The sequence below is a fragment of the Triticum dicoccoides genome, chromosome 6B (assembly GCF_002162155.2).
Source record: "Triticum dicoccoides isolate Atlit2015 ecotype Zavitan chromosome 6B, WEW_v2.0, whole genome shotgun sequence".
In the NCBI taxonomy this organism is placed as follows: Eukaryota; Viridiplantae; Streptophyta; class Magnoliopsida; order Poales; family Poaceae; genus Triticum; species Triticum dicoccoides.
In genome coordinates, this window is record NC_041391.1 from 707,414,928 (window position 1) to 707,426,378 (window position 11,451).

General features: G+C 45.0%; 1 protein-coding gene and 1 pseudogene across 1 annotated transcript; both read right to left on the reverse strand.

Annotated features, from left to right (window-relative positions):
• Positions 1–3,975: 3,975 nt before the first annotated feature.
• LOC119321739 (disease resistance protein PIK6-NP-like) lies at positions 3,976–6,948 on the reverse strand. The gene has a single exon (XM_037595295.1). It carries the CDS (start codon positions 6,946–6,948, stop codon positions 4,105–4,107), a length of 2,844 nt encoding a protein of 947 aa, XP_037451192.1. The 3' UTR covers positions 3,976–4,104.
• Positions 6,949–8,356: 1,408 nt separating this feature from the next.
• Positions 8,357–11,451, reverse strand: part of LOC119321586 — a 35,064-nt pseudogene continuing 31,969 nt past the window's right edge.

The following is an 11,451-nucleotide window of genomic DNA, read 5'->3' on the forward strand; positions in this document are numbered from 1 at the left end:
ATTTCTTCTAGGATGTAGCTCCAAAGTACTGGATAACACTAGATGGATCATCATTCCTTCTTTTTTGGCATGGAGAATCGATTGCATAACTCACGATTATCCCTGCAATTTCAGTTGAAGCAGTTATTTCCTTTGTAGTTTGCCTTGGTTCACTGGTCCTATTTTAACTCGGTAGGAAACAGATTAATGCTTAGCTACTATTGCCAAGAACATGACTGCCTTATGGTGTGGTAATATCCCCCGGGGCTCAACTGACCTTATGTTTTATGACCATTGACTGTTTCATTTCCTGGAGTGGTATTGTATTTCCATTTTGAGTAAACTGTATTTACTATGCAGCTAAAGGTGTGCAAAATGACACAACTGTAGTAAGCAATAATGGAGGAGCTCTTGCATCATCATCTGGTGGTTACAGGATGCCTTTAGTGTGTATAGACTTGGAAATGAATGATAAAATATTCAGTCACCACAACTTGTTTTATGTTATTAATACATAAGATAATTTATTTTCGATGTGGCACCTTCATTTACTTGTTTATTCGTAACAATTTTTGTTGTTTTATTTTGCCTCAGAATAATTAATGTTCTGCACAAATTTTGTATGTTTGTTGAACCTATGAAATAATAGTTGACAGTGCTGATGATGTAAATTTGTGACATGGCCACTTACAAATCACAGCCCCAATTATTTATATCCTGTTAATGAGAGGAAATGTCTGGTAGCCAGTAGCCCAGTAGGAAGTTCTTCAACGGCATTGTTTTTAAGGCGTCCCTAAGGCGTTGCTTAGGCGACGCCTAGGCGTCAGGGCGCCCCCAGGTCACAAGGCGTCGGCCTTGCCTTACATGCATGCCTAAGGCGTCCGCCTTAGTCCATAGGGCGTCCAAGGCGTCCGCCTAGGCGCCATTCTTCCCGCCTTAGGCAAATGAAGACGCCTTAGACAGAGACAGGGCTGGGAGTTCAGGCGGGAAACAGAGCTCTGGGTGGGAAGAAAAGGGCGGGAAACAGAGTTTGGGCGCCAACAGTTACTAGCAGGAGGAGAGAGAGCTCTGATCAGTTTCAGTTTTCCCCCACCCCCGCCTCTGGCGGTTGGATCTGAGCTTCTCCCCCTCCTCTCCGGCAGATCCTCCTCCCCCTCCTCTCCTGCAATTCCTCCTCCCCTTCCTCTCTTGCAGCTTCTCCTCTCCAGGACGGCAGGCAGCAGTAAGCAACCATCACCTCTCCTGCAGTTGCCTACCAAAATCTGCTCAATTCTACTTATTGTAACTAGTTCTGCTTATACAGGAATATTCGAGAATACCCGTGAATTACTTTGGTTTTTTGTAGATTTTTTTACTAATTCTGTTCCTAGTAGCTGTGTTACATAAACTGCAGTTTGGAAAAATAATAATATCTTATCTGGCCGATCTAGACATTACTCCCTCTGTTCCACAATACAAGTCCAAAGCCACCATTTGGTCTGACCTGAATATGAGTATTTAATGGCAAATGGAGTGCTGATGATCCATGTGGAATATGATATTTGTAATAGCACAAATATTTAACTTCAATGTCAGTACACTGGTTTTCTACTTATCATGTCAATAAGCGCAAATAGTGCTTCATCTCAGTGTAGAATAACTTGTTTGTCATCATCCATCGGTAAGTTGGATATTGTTATCATTTTGCAGGGTCCTAACTTGGTTATCAGTCAGAGCAAAGCTTGCTTAGATAATATGAATGAATGGTGTAAAACCCATCATGCATCTAGTGGTAAATAATCTTTATTTTCCAAGTAACATTTCTTATTGGGTGTTGTTCTCTGAATATAAATCTGATGACCCCTGAACTTATTTTGGATTGACAGAGAGAGTACTGCAGAGTGAGATTTCTGAGGGTGACGCGGAGAAACAAGTATGTTGTCTGATTTTTATTGTTATCATCACATTTTTCTGAAAATTTGATTGCAAACATGGTAATGTAGTTACAGTATTCACAACTGATTCCATAATCTTATTCATTTATCTATCTGTTGTATTTTAACCTCTCGCCACTTTAGAACTCTCTTTGAGTGCTATTTGCTATTCAAAAGTTCTACAGTTTACATAACTTCATTTTCATGTACTCTTTTAACTCATTACATACTTGCCTTCTTACATCATGGCATTATCATGACTTCATGAGAACCGAGTTCTGACATGATTTGAGTTGATCTTTATAGATTGTTTTCTTTCTTATTTATTAATATACAAAAAATATATTTCCGATTAACGCTAGTATTTTACATTTGATCATTAAATATTTTTCTATAAAATGTTGAATTGCCAATTGCCATTCTTTTATTTTATTTAGAAAATTACCAGTGGATGCCCCCAAATTGTGAACTTGTTGTACCTTTCAATTTTGTAACACTGCAGTTGTTACTTGTGAGATGTCACATACATATATCTAACATATAAAGCGAGCAATCCCACCCCCCCTTAGCAAAAAATTGCATCTGTTGCGAAAACTCTGATCTCCACCTAGGTGGCAATTCCCCTATATTCAAGATGCATTTTTCCACTCCAAAATTTTGCACAAAATTTATATTTTTTAGGTGGATATCATGTTGTAACATGTATACTTGCAAGGTTTCTTGAAAAAATATGACCAGGTACATCCGAAGCAGCAGCTGCCGGCGGGCTTTGACCTGACCTTAAACCACAAACCCTAAACCCTAAAAAAAAGTAACAAACAGATTGGTATAGTTAGAACAGCATACTAGTCACTGTTCAAGCTACACCAAGTTTTGCAAGTGTACATGTTACAGCATGATCTATATCAGTATATCCGTGAATGTTGTTGTAGTTCTCACTTCTCAAGCTCTTAAGTTTCATTCTCTGAATAAGGCTTCTGCTTCACCAATTGATACAACAGCTCCTTGCACATCTTAGAGTGATATGTCATACAGTTCTTAATCATTTATGCACTGTAAAACAGTACAAATTGATGCCATGCTACAAAAATAAAATAGCCAAAGGTTTCTAATAGAAGTTTCTATTGGCCTATTTGCAGGTGTTAGACTTCCTCATGAGGCATGTAGGTTCAGACACTCCAATAGCTGGGAATTCAGTTTACGTAGATTTACTATTTCTAAAGGTCAGTAAATAATGTCTTTTAGGATTGATATGCTGTAATTAGGATTGATATACTGTCACACAGATAGGAATAGTCGTGCAGCTAGGATTAAGACTGGTCACTGTTACAAATCTTTTATCCCCCAGCAGGATTAATAGTTTCAGTAATAGAGGAGGACACCTTCTGAATCATTGGATTTCTGTCACCTATTCTCTACTCTGCAATGCACAGGTTAATCAAAGACAGAACATTAATTGGTCTAGCAATTTCAATGGCTACCGAACAGGACGAACATCCTTCTATAGGATATTCACAGAGACTCAGGCAAATCTGATCTAGGACACGGACATTCTGTCATAGAAACATCATTGCAGATTCTAACTACAGGCACTATAATAGTGCGTCCATTGAACCTATGGCATTCAAAGCCACATTAGAGCAGAAGACTGCATTAGCTTACTCTGACGAAATATCAGAGTAACAACTTAAAATGACAGTTATAGTATCTACAGGATCACCTCCACCACCTATTTCAGAGCAACTTAGACAGAAGACAGAAAAGTTTCTGACTGACATTGGGGAACCTCCAGTCTTTTCACCAGTGATAATAATACATGAACAACATATGGGAATCTATTCCATCAAACATTAGCACAACAAACTCTATTTTATTACATGAAAATGAAGACAATAAGTACAACACAGATAGTAGTGTTTGCTGAAACGTTGCATGACACGCAGTAAACAGGACAGTACAACGAAGAATAAACACCAGCGCATGCTGCTCACACGCACAAACACGCACGCAGAAAGAGTCCAAGTATGCAGAGTACAGATAATTGAACCAAACACACATAACACTGAAATAATCCGGCTTCAGTGACGAATGAGACTGGAAGAAAATGACCAGGCCTTCCTTCAGCTGCTTCGTTATTCAAGAATGATAAATGAGCCAGGCAAACACCAACCAAAGAGAGTTTCTGGTTGACGGAGAAAAATCGATCATTTGCTCACGGGGGTGAGGCAGCAACAACAGCTCCATCTTCTTGGTGTCCATGGCGTGGGTTGTGCTTAAATTCAGGATCATATGGGTGCTTTCCAAGTGCTCTTCTCACTGGGCCTGGGTTGCAGTCACCATTGAGCTCGAGCTTCTTCAACGACCAAAGGTCGCGTAATCCAGAAATAGACTCCATTTTGGCGAAAGACCACACAATCATCTCAAGCTTGGGAGCCGCTTTAGTGTCAAAGGTAATGTTGGTGATGATGTCGCCATCGACGACCAAAGACTTGAGGCTCTTAAACTCCCGTTCCTTGAATGTCAGCCTGCTTCCGGTGTATGAATTGCGGTGAAGACTGAGACAACGCAGAGCTGCAAGTTTGCCAAGGATGCATATATAGTCTTCTGTCAGATAAGTCCTGCTCAGTGTTAACTTGGTAAGCTGATCAAGCTCTGCAATCCACAAGAGGAGCCCACTTGTGATGCCGCTGATTTTCAGGCTTTGGAGAAGTTTCGGAGGCGAGACTAATGTGACCACCTCCTCTGCACCAAGAGTATCCCCAACTTCGGGTGTTTGGTTGATCTGGATTGACAAGGAGAGGAGGCTACCATGCAATTTCTCAATCTGTTGCAATAGATGACCGAAGCTACCATTCTTACCAGAAAGAATCACACCCAGTTTCCTCAGCTGTAACAGATGACCAACATCAATTGAATCATCAGCATTGTTAGAAACAACACGAGACAATATCTCTAATTTCTTCATTCCTCTGACACCGCTGGGAAGGCGCATAGCCGTAAATGACTCCTGAAACCTATCAGAGTTGTTGCCCTGGCCAGCAAGCAGATGCTTTAGCATAGGAAGCATGATTGATTTTGTTGGGAATGATTGTACCGCTGTTTGCCGGATGTCCAACGTCTCTAGCCGCTGCAGCTTCTCGATTTGCTTAGGCAGTTCAGTGATATCTGTGTTCCTGAGGCTCAAGTACTTGAGCAGTATTATTTTACAGATGCTCTTCAAATGTTGCTTCTTTAAGCCTCTGCAACCTTCTAGATCCAGCATCTTCATTAGCTGCCACTGAGATGACTTTGCCAAATACGGAAGAAATGGTACAATGCCACTGCCAGCAGCTGCTTGCACGGAATGATCCACGTGAGATGCTTGCACCCTAGTTCTGCTGTGAATTGGAAGGTGGCGAGTCAGATCGGACGGAAGAACCGTGTCCACAAAGTTTAGATCTTTACCAATCCTGCTGATGGATTCATGAACAATAGGATGTAATGTGAAGGTCTTGATCTTGCCCATGTCACTTATCTCCACAGGTTGAATGAAACCCGACAAGAAGAGCACATCGAAGCAGCAATAAGCCTCGTAGTCTGCATGATTCTCCCTTGATGTTATCAGTCCTTCGGTTATCCATCTTCTACACACAGTTGTTCTCCTAATGCGGTCACCTTTTGGGAAGATACTTAGGTACAGCAAGCATCTCCTATACTTGCTAGGTAGTTTATTATAGGAAAGCCTTAACATATGCTTTCCCAAATTTTTGTTCGACTTCTGACAATCACGTAAGGTTGCTATAATATTCTCTAGCTGTGGAACACTCCTTAAAGGGTAAACATACAAAAGATGTTGGATCATCTTCATTGCAAAGCGGTCGTGTCGACATAATGCTGCAACGGTTGACACATAACTTTCCCTTTCATATGGAATAATGATCTCACCAAAAAGCATCATGGTTTTATCACGCCAATAATCTAATAGACCTTGTGGTTTGACGATTTCATAAGGGGACTCACATACTAAGTCATAAGAATTTGTGGTAATGACTATAGTGCTGCCAGGAGAGCCATGAGCAGTAGCACGTAATACAGCAGACCTTATGCTATTCCAATTATCCGTGGAATTGACACCTTGCAGAATGATCAAGAATCGTTTACCTTTGAGATACCCCTCAAGTTTCTTGGTGAGTTGCATCGCCTCATCCTTCTCGTTATCACCCGGTGAGGTTTCCGTACTCTTCTCTGCTTCCACTTGGTCCAGTATTTCCCCCAGTATTACAGCCAAAGATTTGAAGTCCCCATTTGTGTACACATTGACCAAGGCTTTGCAACTAAATGATCCCATTTTCTGCTCATACAGTCCCTCAGTAATACTAGAATGTAAGAAATTACTTTTGTCTGCCAAATCATGTTGGCTGAACATCATAAGGAATATCCTCGGCTTTGATTCCCCACTTGTCAGCTCTTCAACCGGTTCTTCCTCAGGCAACACGGACTTGATGTTATCATCGATGATTTTCTGTAGGTAAGCCTCTTCATCCTCTGGATAATAAACAAGATGAAAGCGTCTCCAAGCATCATTCTCCTCTTCTTCCTGCCCCTGGTGCTTGTATGCATCGTCCATGAATATCGCATCATCTTGGTCAGCAGCTGGTGGCACGGTGACACCGTACCTCAGCTTCCTGTCGCCCACGTCGCGAGCCCTGACCTTGAGCTCCTGGATCCTAGTTGCAATCCGGTGCCTCTCCGGAATGGTGCGCACATAGCGGACAATTTGTCGCAAGTAGCCCAAGAAGCCACCACCATGGTGGCCAGCGCCTGTAACGTTGTGGATGTAGAGCTCGACGTTGCCCTCACAGTCGCGAGTGAGGCCAACAACTTGCTTCATCCAAGCACGAACATGGTGGTCGCGGTGGTCAGCCTCGGTAAGGTGGAGGAGCAGGCCATTCATGCTCCCCATCTCATCCTTGATGAACTGCACGTCACCGTGGAGGCCACCGAGCAGTCGCGCCTCGTCGGCAAGGATGGCGGTGAGGCGGCCCAGGAGCGAGTCGAGGGCGCCCTGGGCATCCATCTTGCTTGACTTGGAGGAAGGTGATGTGCACTGCACATCAATGGATTGGAAGCGAAAGGAAATGAGATGTTGTATGGAAGAAGGTGTAGCTGGGACCTGGGATTTGGGTCCTTGAAGACACCAATCAAAGGTGACAACTTTGAGCATCTGCTTCTTTCCTTGTGCTGCGATGGTAGGGCATCAAGCAAAGGTGACAAGTTTGAGGATGAGGTTGTTCCTTTATGCTGCGAGATCCGGTGTGCCGTATGGAAGACACTAGGAATGACGATTTATACATGAAAGGCATAGGATTCTTCTCAATGTCTTAGGAATGGTGGACCAAAGGAATGAAGATCGTATGAATAGCCACACGAGTTTCACTCAAAAGGAATACCACTCAAAAAGGAAGACGGAAATTGGGATTTCACAGGATTACATGGAGAAAGAACATCCACCAGTACCCCATTCACTAGTGGAAAAACGGCTAGCCACAACTTTCGTTTGTGGCGCGTCGTTTTTCATTGGCGCCAGCGCTATGATAGATGTGTTGGCAGCCGCTTGTTCTCAAATACCTTCACTTCCATTGTCCATAAAATTCTACTCCCTCTTAGTCAGCTGCTTTGGTGACAATGGACCCATCGGAGCTTGTCGAATCGGCACGAGCCCCCCGCGCGAGCCAACGTCGGCGGGGCGTGTCGCAAGTTTGGGACTCCGCCGCCTTGGCCGAGCTCTCATCTGGCCCTGTTGGCCACGACATGCACTCGCGATGGCCAATGCAGCCAGCCCTGTCTGGCGAATCATCCCGCTGCAGCACGACGTCCCTTCGAGTCGGCAGCTATGCCACCGGTGAAGCTGCCAGGACCCGAGCGAGGGCACCTGTGCTCTTTTGCGGCTTTGGACGCCTTGCTGATAAGCATATGTCGCACACACAAAGTAATCCAGAGCGCGAGTTCTACATCTGCGGTAACCGTGGAAATGTAATATGACAGAAAATACCTCGATCTTGATTTAGGGAAAGGTTGCGTACAATAGTCTCAAAGTGGTCGGACCCTTCCCCAGATACTACCACAAATGGGAGCTACGTGCACCGGGCTACCAAAATTTAGCACAAGAAACCCCACGTTTTATTACACAGCAATCAAAACAAATACAACACAAATGATATTGTCTGCACAAGAAACCCCACGTTTTACATGCAGCAAACAAGACAGTACCACACTACAGACCAGAGCATGCAGCTCACACGCACACAGGCACGCACACAAATAATCCAAGTATGCAGAGTACAAATAACTAAACCAAACACACAGAAGACTGAAATAATTTGGCTTCAATGATGAATGAGACCGGAAGAACATGACTTGGCCTTCCTCCAGTTGCTTCTTTACTGAAGGTTGATAGATGAGTCAGGCAAACGCTGACCATTTGCTCATTGAGGTGAGGCTGCAACCACAACTCTATCTTCTTGTTGCCCCTTGTGTGGCTTGTGCTTGAAATCAGGAAGGTTGGGGTGCTTTTCAAGTGCTAGTCTCACTGGATCTGGGTCGCAGTCACCATTGAGCTCGACATTCTTCAATTTGGGAAGGCGGAGGAGTCCACAAATAGACTCCATTTTGGCAAAGGACCACACAATCCTCTCCAGCTTGGGAGCGGCTCCAGTGTCAAAGATAATGTTAGTGATGGTACCATCATCAACGACCAAAGACCTAAGGATCTTGAACTCTTCTTGCTTGAATGTGAGCCCGCTGCCGGCGTATGAACTGCACCGAAGCCTGAGGCAGCACAGAGCTGCAAGCTTGCCGAGGATGCATATATCATCTTCCCCTAGGTAAGTCTGGCTCAGTGTTATCTTGGTAAGTTGATCGAGCTCTGCAATCCAGAGTAGAAACCCACTTGTGATGCCGCTAATGTTTAGGCTTTGAAGAAGGTTTGGAGGGGAGGCTAATGTGACCACCTCCTCTGAACTAAGAGTATCCTCAGTTTGAGAAACCGGTTCGTTGATGTGAATAGACAAGGAGCGAAGGCAACCATGTAATTTTTCAATCTGTTGAAATAGATAACTCAGGCCACCTTTCTTACCCTGGAGAATCACACCCAGTTCCCTCAGCTGTAATAGATGACCAACACCAGTTAAATCATTAACACTGTGGGAAACTTCAACATGTGACAGTGTCTCCAACTGATTCATTCTTCTGATGCTGCTGGGAAGGCGCACGGCCGTAAACGAATCCTGAGACCTATCAGTGATGTTGCTTGGAGACTCGGCCTGACCAGCGAGTAGATGCTTTAGCATTGGAAGCATGACTGATTTTGTGGTGAAGGCCCGTACCGTTGTTTGCCGGATGTCCAAGGTCTCCAGGCATTGCAGCTTCTCGATTTTCTTCGGTAGTTCAGTGATATCTGTGTTCCTGAGGCTTAAGTACTTCAGCAATATTATTTTACAGATGATCTTCAAATGTTGCTTCTTTAAGCCTCTGCAACCTTCTAGATCCAGCACCTTCATTAGCTGCCACTGAGATGACTTTGCCAAATATGGAAGAAGTGCCACAATGCCAGCGCCATCAGCTGCTTGCAACGCATGATCTGTGTGAGATGCTTGCACCTCAGTTCTGCTGTGAATGGAAAGGTGGCGAGCCAAATCGGGTGGTAGGTCCGTGTCCGCAAAGTTTATATCTCTAGCAATACTGGTGATGACTTGATGAACAACATGATGTAATGCGCAGGTCTTGGTCTTGCCCATGTCACCGATCTCCCCAGGTTGAATGAGACTCCTGGAGAGGAGGGCATTGAAACATGAATCAGCTTCATCTTCTGCATGATTCTCCCTGGATGTTATCAGGCCTTCGGCTATCCATCTTCTACACACGGTTGATCTCCTAATGTGGTCACCTTGCGGGAGGATAGTTAGGTAGAGCAAGCAGCTTCTGTACTTGGCAGGCAAGTCATTGTAGGAGAACTTCACCATTTGCTTTGCCACACTTTTACCCAAGAGCTCACAACCCTGTAAGGCTGCTAGGAAGTTGTCTATCTGTGTTGTACCCCTTGCACCGTTAACATACATAAGATGTTGGAACATCTTCATTGCAAAGACATCGGGCCGACATAAAAATAAAATGTCTCTTATTCCATTTGCAGAATTGCCAGAACAAAGCTCGTTGGTATTATTGCAGAAAGCACTAAATAGACTTTGTAGTTCCAATTTTTTGTAAGGGGACTCGATGAAGAAATCTTCAGAATATCTTGTAAAGACTATAGCACTATCAGGACAACCATGAGCAGTAGCATGTAACAGACTAGGGCCTATGCTTTCCCAGTCATACTTATCATTGATACCTTGAACAATGATCAAGAACCGTTAACCTTTGAGATACCCCTCAAGTTTCTTCGTGAGTTGCATGGTCTCATCCTCCATGTCAATACTGGGTGATGTTTCCGAACTCCTCTCCAGTTCCACACTGAGCATGTCTTGTTCAGCTGGAAGGGGCGCCACTTGGTGCAGTATTTCCCGCAGTACGTGGACTTGAGGGCGGCGCTGATTGCGGTAGTGGACCAAGGCTTTGCAACTAAATGAGCACATTTTCCACTTATACAGTTTCTTTGTAACCATATCCATATCTAGGAAATAATCATACCTCGATAGGAATATAAGAAATATCCTCGGGTGTGAGTCCTCGTTTGCCGGTTCTTGACCAAGGTCTTCCTCAGCCAGCAAAGTCTTGATGATATCAATGGTGATTTTCTCAACATAAGCCACTTCGTCCGGACAATTGATAAGAAGAGAGCGTCTGTGAGCATCTTCCTCCTCACCTTCTGATCCATGGGGTACGCCGCCCACGAATATCGGGTCAGGTTGGTCAGCAGCCGGTGGCACGGTGACACCATACCTCAGCCTCCTGTCGCTTACGTCACGTGCCCTGATCTTGAGCTCCCGGATCCTCGTTGCAATCCGGTGCCGCTCCGGGATGGTGAGCACATAGTGGGCTATGTGCCGCAAGTTGCCCAGGAAGCCACTAGCATGGTGGCCAGCGTCTGTGGCGCTGTGGAGGTAGAGCTCGACGTTGCCCTCGCAGTTGCGGGTGAGGTCGACCACTTGCTTCATCCAAGCGCGCACCTGGTGGTCGCGGTGGTGCGCCTCGATGAGGTGGAGGAGCAGGCCGTTCATGCTTTCCATCTCATCCTTGATGAACTCCACATCGCAATCACTACCGGACTCGCGGTCTATGCCTACGGCCAAGGGCCGTCGGCATAGGCCCCCAAGCCGTCGGCATAGGTCTATGCCTACGGCTGCCGTCGGCATAGACCCGTCGGCGTAGATACCGTCAGCGTAGTCTTGTCAGACCGTCGGCATAGTAAAGCCGTCGGCATAGGGGCCTATGCCGACGGCCTGGCGTCAGCCGTCGGCATAGTATAGCCGTCGGCAGTCTTTTTCGTCTGACGGCAACGGACGGCGCCGTCAAAAACAGGGACGAATCATGCAAGGCCACGTGGCAGGGCTATGCCTACGGCAAAGCCGTCGGCATAGAT

What these genes read in the sequence shown, in the direction of transcription:
- LOC119321739 (XM_037595295.1), bottom strand. Translation starts at nt 6,948, where the DNA reads ATGGATGCCCAGGGCGCCCTCGACTCGCTCCTGGGCCGCCTCACCGCC.